The following is a 12,199-nucleotide window of genomic DNA, read 5'->3' on the forward strand; positions in this document are numbered from 1 at the left end:
GACTCTCACAACAGGTTAAAGAACTTGCGGCTTTTGTTTGAACTCAGCAGAGCCATTTGCATTTAGCCCTGAGTTTGGGTTTCCCTCCTGGTGTCAATTACAGCCTTTCTCCCACCAATACAATAGATCTGTTGGAAATGGGGCCAGGTCTTCTACATCTGGGTCCTGCCAAGTATTTTAAAAAGGTCTGTTGTATTCCAACTCCATGAAAATCAAGCACAAAGTCTTTGCTTTGTTACAGAATAAGGTATAGGTTTCAGACACAGATTAGCTTCTATATTACCCAAGAGCTAACAAAATTACAAGATGATTAGAGGGTTAGATAGGGTTGACAGTGAGAACCTTTTTCCACGTATGGAGTCAGCTATTACAAGGGGGCATAGCTTTAAATTAAGGGGGGGTAGATATAGATGTTAGGGGTAGGTTCTTCACTCAGCGAGTCGTAAGTTCATGGAATGCCCTGCCAGTAGCAGTGGTGGACTCTCCCTCTTTATGGGCATTTAAGCGGGCATTGGATAGGTATATGGAGGATAGTGGGTTAGTGTAGGTTAGGTGGGCTTTGATCAGCACAACATCGAGGGCCGAAGGGCCTGTACTGCGCTGTATTGTTCTATGTTCTATGTAAAATTAATTCAGACAATGCTTGCCAGTGACTCATACCATACCTCCACCCAACTGATAGATCGCTAATATTTTCCAATAAGCAAAATAAATCATTCTTCACAAGATCGTGATTAAGAATATACGGAAATAAATAGGACAAGACTTCTAAATATCCGAGGCAGTGGCAAAACGACTGGGTTCATAGGTCAGGGATATAGGCTAATGCTCTGTGGAAACAGGTTCAAATCTCACCACAGCAAAAGGTGATATTTAGATTAATTTGATAAAAATCTAGAATTGAAAACGCTCAGTTTTGGTGATCATGACAGTATCACTGAATATTGTACAAGTCCATCTCGTTCACTAATGTCCTGCAGGGAGTGAAAGCTACCATCCTGATCTGGTCTGACCTAAACAGGATTCCAGACCCAAAGTAAAAACAGAAATTGCTGTAAAAGCTAAGCAGGTCTGGCAGCATCAGAAGGAGGGATCATTCAACCTGAAACCTTAACTCGGATTTCCCTCCTCATTTCTCTTTACAAATAATTTGACCATAAAATTGTCCCTCCTGTCCTCTGATGAAAACACTAATCTATCCTATGCAAAGCTTTGAATGAAAGTGGCGTTTCTTCATGTGAGCAAGGCAGACAATTCAATCATTGGTGAACTGTCAGGTAAGGACAGAACACTTGAGATCAGAGAGAGTCACAGATGGAGTAGGACTAAGAGTGTGCTGTTGGAGGGAGAGTGCTGAGGGAGTGCCGCACTTTTAAGGCAGGTGTTGTGTTAAACGTTCATGAGTACTGTTCAACTGGAATGCCATTTCCTAGGTCTTGGCAGTCATATCATCACCAAACAACCAATTCACCCATTCATGATAGCACTGATCATGGGATCTTGCTTTGTTGATCAGCATTAAGAAATTCTCAATAAAGATATCATTCAAGTCTCTATATCATTTGGAAGTTACAATTGTTTTCACTTGTACAATAAATCATTCACAACAATCTGTGGCTCACTTTATGGAGATGCATTTAATCAAAAACTTGGCAGGTGCATGAACTCATACAGTGACTGCTTTCAGTAGAAAATCAGACAAAACAGAATGGTAGTGGGAGGTGAAGAGCCATAGGCATTGAGTAAATCACTCACACAATGGAAAAACAAAACAAGCAAAGTACTTGGGCTCCTTTGGTTCAACTTACTAATGGCTCACTTTTTTGGGTGTGACCATTTTTTGGTTTAAAACTTCAAACACATTCCCAAAGTGTAGATCCAGGTCCTGCTGCTTTCCTGGCTTTTCAATGTGTTGCATCAATAATGAAAGCAGGGCCAAATTGAAAGGTCGCTGACTAAACAAAATGGCCCGAGTTACGATCCTCCCTGTAAAGCATTTACACCTCACCTGATGGCCCCAGACCTGCCATAAGCCCACATGTTTGAGATGATCACATAAAACATGTCACAAGCTATGACCTTCAGAACATAACTGGACTGTCTAAGGCTACTCCCATATTTTGTGAAGCATCAGGGCAGCATTCACACAGAGTCCTAGAAACCACAACAGACTCCATCTCACATGCTCTAACTGGTTAAAGAGAGAATGCCAAACAAAACGAGGACAGATTGTTACTATTTTTTGAAATGGAAAAGCAATGGTGGTGTCCAAACGCAGGGGAAAAAGATTCCATCTTTTTGAATCCAGTGCAGGCAGATTATTCATCGCCCCATCTATACATAAATAGGTAGTGAGTGGACTGAGATGGATAGACAAGGAAGAGGTGGAACCTTCAGAGAACAAACGCTCAGTAAAAATTTCCCATGAGATCATACTTCAGTAACACACTGCAATTTCATGGTAATCCCAAACGTGGCCAGTCCAAGCAAGTGCCCAGTGTTTAACCTTCACCAGGTCAGAAACTTTGGCTGATTCTAATTCCCATCACTAACGCATTGAGAAACAACTAATGCATCTCCTGGAACACACAATAACAGAGAAGGCAAGGCATAAGTTCTTCTTTCTGTCGAAGTTTCAGCTTCACTGTCATCTCTGCATTCTTCAAACCCCAACAGGGGCATCATGGTCCTAGGATTTCTGCATTATAATGTGAAATTTACCTGAAATACAAAGGAAATAAAGTAATAGAAATGGCGTACTAAGCAGAGCAGGGAATGAAAATGGAGTTGGTGGGTGCAAGGATTTGAAGCCGCAGTTTGAGGAAGCATGACATCAATCAATGGTAGAACACACTCATGTGGCCTGCTCATGCTCCCTTTCTCATATGTTTATGTAAATCAGGGCAGGGCAGAGACTGAGAGCACTACACACAGACAGAAAGCACACGAGATATACACTGGATGCAGAAAATGAGTGGGAATCAACACGGAGCCATACTGGCCTGGTGGATAGTGACATGGTTAGCCTACTCTGCATGAGGCCTCATGGTCAAACACAAATGATGGCTGGTACTAGCTCACACCTAAATGTGTCTGGGATGGATAGTGTGAAAACGTTAATCTAAAGGAGCTGGCTGGGTATGAGGTGAACAAAATGGATGATGAGTATTAGCTAAATATTCACTGCAATCCTCAGGAGCCAAAGAACAGGCGGCTAAAGGAAATAAGAAAATGTCTGATTATAGTAGGTAAGAGCACCACCTAGTGTTGCTGGAGATTCCTGCCACAGTCTCCAGCTCCTGCAGGCTTTACACACCACTTCCCAAAAATACTTCAGAATCAGTGGCCCACTTTTGCTCAGTTTGTGCTAGCTTGTATCCTGGAATTACCCTGTTTAAACAACTCTCCATTTTCTTTTTTAAATGCTATGTAATTCCTATTGTGAAGGACTCTCTGCCTTTCTGACTGCAGTCTGTGATAGGAGTGGGCTTCCTGCTAATTTTACAGCCACTGTTGCCATAGCTTCCTACGTGGACAAGGTCAAACCACTTACTAACAATATGACTTATCTACCAACTATGAAAAGGCACTTTTACCATCGCACCATCAACCCTGGCTTATTTTGTCAGCAAGGAGTCTTCAGTCGATGGCTGTGGCAACACAGAGGGGTTCAACTGAAATAAGGAGTTCACAATGTGGGCAGAATCACAGACACACCCTCTTGTCCTGTCATCGTGTGGGGGAAAATCACAGACACACACCCCTCCCATCCTCGTGTAGGGGAATCACAGACACACTCTTATCCCGTCATAACGTAGGGGAAATCAGAGGCAGCCTAATGCCCTATCACCGTTTATGGAAATCACAGGCCCTTGTCCTGTTTCCATGTGGGGGAAATGACAGACTAAAGTTGTGTCAGTGTGGGTAAACTGCAGACACAGACCAATGCCCCAATAGACCAGTGTTCTGAGACAGGTTTTCAATGAGGTTGTATGGAAGGAAATGGTGGGATAGGAACATTAATCAGTGCAACCTCTCCCCTCCAGTCGTATCCCACTTACATGCTGGCATTACGGAAACCTCTGCAGTAACTGTGCTGTCGATGCCCAGGTTGGATAAAGCCCCTCTTACGAGCCCACAGGTGAATGCTAGGAACTGAAAAAAGAAACACAGGCATTCAGAATATAATTAAACAGATGCACAGTTGTCTAATTACATTCCACCCTCCCTACAATAATTTTCTCTGTTGTTTTTGAAATCATTATTGTTTTGCATATGAATGTTGCACCACAAAGTACACATTCATTTAATCTTTTTTCACAGTGGAGGAAGTATTGGCTAGTTCACTGCGACAAATCCGAAACCTTATCTTCTGACAATGCCGAGAGAGATTAAAATTCATTAACGTTCACCAGAAAAGGCAGATGGGCATCAACTTAACAGGTCCAGTCAAGAACGTTCCCCGATCAGTGCAACGCTCCCACAGTGACTTTCTTTATTCTATCAGCGACTGTTGGCATTGCTGGTAAGGCCCACATTTATTACCCATCCCTGTTTACACTTGAACGGAGCGGTGCATTTTCCCAAATGGCTTATGACTTACTAAACAGCAATCATCACTTTATATAGAGCAGCATGTCACCAGTGCTAAGATCAAAAGAAACTTTATGAGACAATTTAACCCATCCTTGAGATTTGGACTTTTTATCCTATCTATATTCTTTCATCACTCACAATGTGTGTCAAACCATTTGTCTTAATCATGAAGAAGTGTGTACACATTTGTGGTTTTTGTAGTAGTATAGTTTCAGTGACATAATAATGGATTAGAAATCTTTCCCTTAGTCTTTCGTTAAAGTTACATTACAATAAAGTGTGTTTTTTTATGTTACTGATGAAACCTGGTGTGAATTGCTTTTGTTCTAGACAGCAGTCAATCAGGCTAGTGGTTTAATTGGGATTTTATAATTTTGTGACAATTTGTGGCAGTGAGACACAATTATTGGCAGAGTCTTGCTGGGGAAGTCATAAGTTTTATGGTCACATTTACATAAATGGAGGGATAATCAACAACTGCAAACCATATTTTCTCCTTCACACTTTTAATAACCAGAAGGAATACCTATCAAAGGGGTCGATACCTTTGGTGCTTCCTCCAAGTACTGCTTCCCATTGGAGACTGGAGTGAGAAGGCGAAAACGATTGTCCTGAAGTACATAGGTTCCCTGAGAGAAACAAAGCACAAATGAATCATGAGATAACAACCTAGTGGTATTATCATTGGACTGTTAATCTAAAGATCCAGGTAATATCCTGGGATTCAAATTGCTCCATGGTAGACAGAGGAATTTGAATTCAACAAAAATTTGGAATTCAAAGTCAAATGACGACCTTGAGTTGACTGTCAAGAAAAACACATCAAGCTCACAAATGTCCTTTAGGGAAGGAAACTCCCATCCTTATCTGGTCTGGCTTACATGCGACTCCAGACCCACTGCAATGTGGTTGACTCTTAACTGCCCGCTGGGCAATTAGGGATGGACAATAAATGCTGGCCTGGCCAACTATGCACACATCTGTGAAAGAATAGATCATCATTCCTGATGAAGGGCTTTTGCCCGAAACATCGATTTTCCTGCTCCTTGGATGCTGCCTGACCTGCTGTGCTTTTATAGCACCACTCTAATCTAGACACTTCAAAAAAATCACCACCCAGTTCATTTCACCCAATGCCTTGGTAAAAAGGCCAAAATTCCTCCTTACCTCTTTCATTTAGAAATTGCCTCACTCCCAAAAGAACTAAACCCTCCCTTTATAAAATGCTTATTCCTCAATAGGAGTGTGACACCCCCCCCCCCATATAAACACTTTTCTACAACAACCCAATTCCATCTTGATCACCTTCCTTCTCCAGCTAATAGCAAAATAAAAACTTTGTATGAGGCTCCACTCACCTGATGGTTTGTTCGTAGGTTGTCAATCTGTTTCCTGAAGAGGTTGGTCCAAAACTCCTTACAGATAAATTTCATAATGTCCAGCTCATCTTTGAAGGATGGTGTCTCTTTGGTGAACCTACAACAATAATCCGCATGCATTTGAATTCTCTTTACCATAGCGACAATACTGAAGCAACACCAGGTTATAGTCCTTCAGGTTTATTTGGAGGCACTAGCTTTCAAAGCGCTGCTTCAACCTGTTGGACTATAACCTGATGTTGTATGATTTTTAACTTTGTCCACACCAGTCCAACACCGGCTCCTCCAAATCACGGATACTGAAGCAGCTCATGTAAATATGCAGCAAGACCTAGATCACACCCAAGCTTGGGCTGAGAAGTGCCTATCACACTTTGATGCTCAATGGCATTACCTCCACCAAACTGTGCACTATAAATATCCAGGGAGTTACCACAGACCAGAACAATTATACATACATACAGTGGCTAAATGAGCAGGTCAGAGGCTGGCAGTTCTATTGCAAGTAACTCATTTTGCTAACTCCTTAATGCTGTCTATTATATACAGTGCACAAATCAAGAGTGCGATGGAATAGTCCCCACTTGCCTGGATGACTGCAGCTCCATCAACACTCAAGAACCACCATCCAGGATAAAGCATCTCACTTGTTTGGCAACTCATCCACTATCTTCCACATCACTGCCAACACACAATGATAATACCAGGTACCATCTAGAAGATGCACTACAGTCACCTCACAAACAGCAGTGTGGGTGCTCCTACACCTCAAGGACTGCAGTGGTTCAAGAAAGTAGTCACCACCGTCTACTCCACGTCTTGGGAAATAAATGCTGACTTAACCAGTGACATTCATATCCCATGAAAGAATAACTGAAATGGCAGCCAAGTCACATAAGGATATAGGAGCAAAGCTTGGTCAACGAAGTTGGTTCTAAGGCATGTCTTCAGTGAGATCAGGTAGTAATAGTAAAGGTTTAAGAGGTAATCCCACAGGTTTAGAGCTCACACAACTGATGGCGCGATTGTCACTGATGATGGGATAAAAATGGGGGCTGCACAAGAAGTCATCATTACACGGAGCGCAGAGAACTCAGACAACTGTCAGACTGATTGAACACATGTGAATTATGTCCCAGGGATCCTACCACACCCATCTGAAGCAACAGCTGTTCTGATTGGCTTCATGGAAATTACTGAATGTTCAACTGTAACTCTGCTGCAGAAAATCAGCAGACTCAGCATTAAACCTGGAAATCATCCTGTTCTGGTGACTCAATCGCTGACACTGGGTGATCAGTAGTGTTTTCGGGTTAATGCTGAATATTTTTTATCTGGAGGAGTTAGGATACAAGTTTTGGCTACATAGTTATTCTGTAGATCAGAAGTGCTCATTGCTAGAAAGATTTGCTGCTATGACAGAAAGAGATTCCCCATAAAACAGAGACAAGGTTTGAAGGTAGCACAATGGGAAAGACAAGATGGGGCTGGTAACACAAACCTGCAGAGAATCATCATATACAACAGCAAAAGGAATTGTGCCATGTTCGCTGACTGACAACAAGCTATAAAATGGCTTGGTTAAGGCCATAAGCTTAAGAGTCATATTTATCAGAAAACAAAATGACTGGAAACAAATGTCACAACAAAAAAAAATCACATTAAAATCATGTTCAATTCAAGACAATGGCCTTTCGGCCCACCAATTCTGCGCCAAATCTGATTCTTATTTAGACCTGCTACTTACTGCCCATGTGCAGCTTGTATTGCACTGTGTGCCTATCAAGGTATGCCTTAAACATTGCTAACGTGTCTCTGCTTCCACCATCTCCACTGGCAGTGCATTCCATGCACCCACCCTGTTCTGTTCATTCTTTGCATCAATACACATTTGTTGTGAGGTCGAACCTCCTAAAACCGTGGTTATGTAGCAAAGGCGAATCGTACCAGCATCAGCGAACAAGAGGAACATTATCTGCATCAGTGAATCTGAGGCAGGTCTGATCAAAATGCACTGCATAGCAGGGAGACAGGATGGTCTTACCAGGTCATTTCAGAATAACTAATCATTGTCTCTACTGCACTGTAATGTAACATCAGCAGATCCCTGAGGCACGTGGTCACTAACCTCTCGATTAAACCTTGTCCTGCCCGAAAACCCATCCCTTCCAACGTGGAAATGGATTTCCCATGTTCCTGTTGGCAGAAATAATGGAGTTTAACAAATGCAGCACAACCTCAGCTCTACTTTAGTCACATACAGTGTCACATATTTCAGAAAAAAATGATTAAATTCTTCTATATAAATCCATATCAGCCTTGAACTTATTAAAAAGATCTCATTCAGATGAACTAACCTTTTCAACTTAAGCAACTACAGACTAGATCTATACAACTGGTCTTCATAGCTGAACTATTTTAGCAGAGATACTATTCAGGTGAAAGCATACTATAGGCCCTCCAAGGGTAATATCTCCTTGATGAGGTGTGATGCCCAAGGCAGCCGAGACTCTCAGAACTGAAAAAGTTCTTCCTTCTGACTCTGGGATCCAAACCTCACAATGTTTACTCATCAACACCAGGAAAGTAGGAATACCTACCTCCACAGTAAAAGATCTGTAAGAATCAATCAGAATAAAAGCATTTTTACAGCAGAGCATGAAAAGGTCACCATAGGGTCAGAAACCTTGTTATGGAGAACTGAGTTGGCAATATATGCTTAGTTTATCATAATTTTATATATAGGGCTTATTTCAGTATAGGTATAGGTAAATGTAAGGGTTTATTTATGATACATTTGAAGTACATCAAGATTAGATTAATTTTAAGATAATTTACAATACATTTAGGTTTTATTAAGTGTATTATCAAGTTTATTTATGGCTATATGGAATTATTTGTAGTTTGTGTTAGTATATCTGGATTGCATTTATAGTATATTTGGATTTTAAAAAAAATACATCAATCTTAAGGTATTTAAGCTACATTCAGGGTTAAATCAGGTCTTATTCATTTTTAAGTAAATTAAGAGAGTGTCTGGTCAATTTTATGGTGTAGGGTTTATTGAGGTGATACACAGGGTCATGAGTGCGGTGCTGGAAAACCATAGCCGGTCAGGCAGCATCTGAGGATACTCAAGGAGACACTTTGTCAGATGCGGTACGGTAGCTCAGTGGTTAGCAATGCTACCTCACAGCGCCAGAAATCTGGGTTTGATTGCAGCCTCAGGCGACTGTGTGAAGTTTGCACATTCTCCCCATGTCTATGTGGGTTTCCTCTGGGTGCTCCGGTTTCCTCCCACTATCGAAAGATGCGCAGGTCAGATGAATTGGCCATGCTAAATTGCCCAAAGCGTTCAGTGATATGTAGGTTAGGTGCATTCGCCAGGGGGAAATGTAGAGTGATGGGGGGAATGGGTCTGGGTGGGTTACACTTCAGAGGGTTGGTGCAGACTTGCTGGGTCGAATGGCCTGTTTCCATACTGGTATATTTGTTATATATTTAGGATACTATTTTGGACCTAATTATGCCTAATTCAGGGTGTATATCCCCAATGTCCAGGGTATATTTAGTGTACATTATATTTGGGTGATATCCAGTCTCCTCTCTCCCCAGTGCCGGGTATATTTCAGTGATATGCAGTCTCCCCCCACCCCCACCCCCCAGGCCCGGGTATATTTGGGGGTTATTACGCCCCCCCGGGGCCCGGGTATATTTGGGGGTTATTACGCCCCCCCGGGGCCCGGGTATATTTGGGGGTTATTACCCCCCCCTGGGCCCAGGTATATTTGGGGGTTATTACCCCCCCCCCGGGCCCAGGTATATTTGGGGGTAATTACCCCCCCCCCCGGGCCCGGGTATATTTGGGGGTCATTACCCCCCCCCAGGGCCCAGGTATATTTGGGGGTAATTACCCCCCCCAGGGCCCAGGTATATTTGGGGGTAATTACCCCCCCGGGCCCGGGTATATTTGGGGGTTATTACCCCCCCCCCCGGGCCCAGGTATATTTGGGGGTTATTACCCCCCCCCAGGGCCCAGGTATATTTGGGGGTAATTACCCCCCCCGGGCCCGGGTATATTTGGGGGACGCCCCCCTCTCTCTGCCCGCCCCCCCCCCCGGGCCCGGGGTTACCGTGTCTCCGCTCTCGGGCTCTGAGTAAACCTGCGCCACCATCTCCAGGTGCAGCAACTCGAACAGAACCGCGTCTCCCATCACCATCACACCGAGGCTCGGGGCCTAGTGCGGGTGCGGGCCCGGGCTCGGGTGTTAGCTGAGGCCCGGGCGGGGCTGACCCGGGGGGAGGGGGCGGGGCTGACCCGGGGGGAGGGGGCGGGGCTGACCCGGGGGGGAGGGGGCGAGGCTGACCCGGGGTGAGGGGGCGGGGCTGACCCGGGGGGGGAGGGGGCGAGGCTGACCCGGGGTGAGGGGGCGGGGCTGACCCGGGGGAGGTAACCCGGGAGAGGGAGGGGGCGGGGCTGACCCGGGGGGAGAGGGGGCGGGGCTGACCCGGGAGAGGGGACGGGGCTGACCCGGGGGGAGAGGGGGCGGGGCTGACCCGGGAGAGGGGCTGACCCGGGGGAGGGGGCGGGGTTGACCCGGGGGAGGGGGCGGGGCTGACCCGGGAGAGGGGCTGACCCGGGGGAGGGGGCGGGGTTGACCCGGGGGGGTGTCGGCGGGTGTAGAGAGGTGGGGCCGGTCTCCGGGTGGCCGCCGCTTCCTTTCCCGGAGTGAGCCCAGGCCGTGACGTCAGCGTCCCGTCATTTCCCCCCCCCCCCCGGGGGATACACATCCCGGGGGTCACCCCCTAACCCCGTGGGGAGGGGAGGGGACGGGGAGCTGGGGTGAATCAGGGCCCTCCCAGGGACACACACTGACCTCTCGGGGAGAGGGAGGGTTTGTTGTCCGGGAACACATTCAGGTAGAGGCTCATGGTCGGCCACCCGCTCATCACCCAGAACCCCCCCCCCATAAATCCCCAAAATATATCATTAATATAAATTACTCAAATATCTCCCAACCCCCCCTGAATAAACCCAAATAAATCACTAAATAATCCCCAAAACCTCCCCAATAACACCCTGCCAAATGGTGGAATTTGCATTTTTGAAAGAATTCAAGAATTGATGAGTCTCAGGGTGACCCTGACCATTGTCAATTCCTGGAAAAATCCATCAGATTCACTCATGGTCTTTAGGGAAGGAAACTGCCACCTTTACCTGGTCTGGTCTACATGTGACTGCAGACCCACAACTGTGTGGTTGACTCTCAACTGTCCTCTGGGCAATTAGGGATGGGCAAGAAATGCAGCCCCAGTCCAGTGAACAGATAAAAAAAAAACAAAAATTAAGTGAACCTCAAAATTAAAAATGAACTTCTCATAAATACTTCCCTAAATTTTACAGTGTCAGGGTGAGTTGGCAAGATGGATACAGAACTGGCTTAGTCAAGGGAAAAAAGGGTGACAGTGGAAGGATGCTTTTTGGAATAGAGGGTTGTGACTCATGGTGTTGCACTGGGATCAATGCTGGGACCTCTGCTGTTTGTGGTCTACATAACTGATTTGGAGGAATATGTAGTAGGTCTAATTAGTAAGTTTGCGAATGATACAAAGATTGGTGGAGTTATGGAAAGTGAGGAAGGTTGTTAGAGGATACAGCAGGATATAGATTAGTTGGAGGCATGGGCAGAAAATGGCAGATGGGGGTTAATCTGGACAAATGTGAGATGATGCATTTTGGAAGCTCAAGTACAGTTGGAAATTATACAGTGAATGGCAGAGACCTTAGGACTATTGATATGCAGAGGGACCTGGGTGGAAGGTAGTTAAAAAAAATGGTTAAGACATGTTTCCATTCATTGGAAGGGCCATTGAATATATTGATGGACACGTTATGCTGCAGCTTTATAGAATGTTAGTTATGCCACAGTTAGAATATTGCATACAATTCTGGTCACCACACTACCAGAAGGATGTGGATGCTTTGGAGAAGGTACAAAAAAGGTTTACCAGGATGTTGCTGGGTATAGGAGACTTTAGCTATGAAGAAACATTGGGTAGACTGGGTTTATTTTCGCTAAGATGCAAGAAATTAAAGGAGATCCAATAGAAGTTTGTAAGATTATGAAGTCCTCACTTTCTCCTAGTTTATAAGATTATGAATGGCATAGATAGAGTGGAAAGTATGAGGCTTTTACCAGAGTGGAGGGGTCAATTACGAAGAG

General features: G+C 44.7%; 1 protein-coding gene across 1 annotated transcript; it reads right to left on the bottom strand.

Annotated features, from left to right (window-relative positions):
• Positions 1-1,618: 1,618 nt before the first annotated feature.
• On the bottom strand, positions 1,619-10,285 carry LOC140454653 (trafficking protein particle complex subunit 6b-like). The gene is made up of 6 exons (XM_072549574.1): positions 10,109-10,285; positions 8,104-8,171; positions 5,955-6,072; positions 5,142-5,225; positions 4,062-4,155; positions 1,619-2,721 (listed from the first exon to the last, which is right to left on the bottom strand). The coding sequence occupies exons 1-6, from the start codon at positions 10,193-10,195 to the stop codon at positions 2,690-2,692; spliced, it is 483 nt and encodes a 160-aa protein (XP_072405675.1). The 5' UTR covers positions 10,196-10,285; the 3' UTR covers positions 1,619-2,689.
• Positions 10,286-12,199: the final 1,914 nt, after the last annotated feature.

The sequence above is a fragment of the Chiloscyllium punctatum genome, chromosome 29 (assembly GCF_047496795.1).
Source record: "Chiloscyllium punctatum isolate Juve2018m chromosome 29, sChiPun1.3, whole genome shotgun sequence".
Taxonomy (NCBI): domain Eukaryota; kingdom Metazoa; phylum Chordata; class Chondrichthyes; order Orectolobiformes; family Hemiscylliidae; genus Chiloscyllium; species Chiloscyllium punctatum.

Coding starts and splice junctions, on each gene's coding strand:
- LOC140454653 (XM_072549574.1), bottom strand. CDS start 10,195: ATGGTGATGGGAGACGCGGTTCTGTTCGAGTTGCTGCACCTGGAGATG. Junction 6,073..8,103: donor GGACAAGGTTTAATCGAGAG/GTTAGTGACCAC, acceptor TTATTGTTGTAG/GTTCACCAAAGAGACACCAT. Junction 4,156..5,141: donor ACTTGGAGGAAGCACCAAAG/GTATCGACCCCT, acceptor TTCTTTTTTCAG/TTCCTAGCATTCACCTGTGG.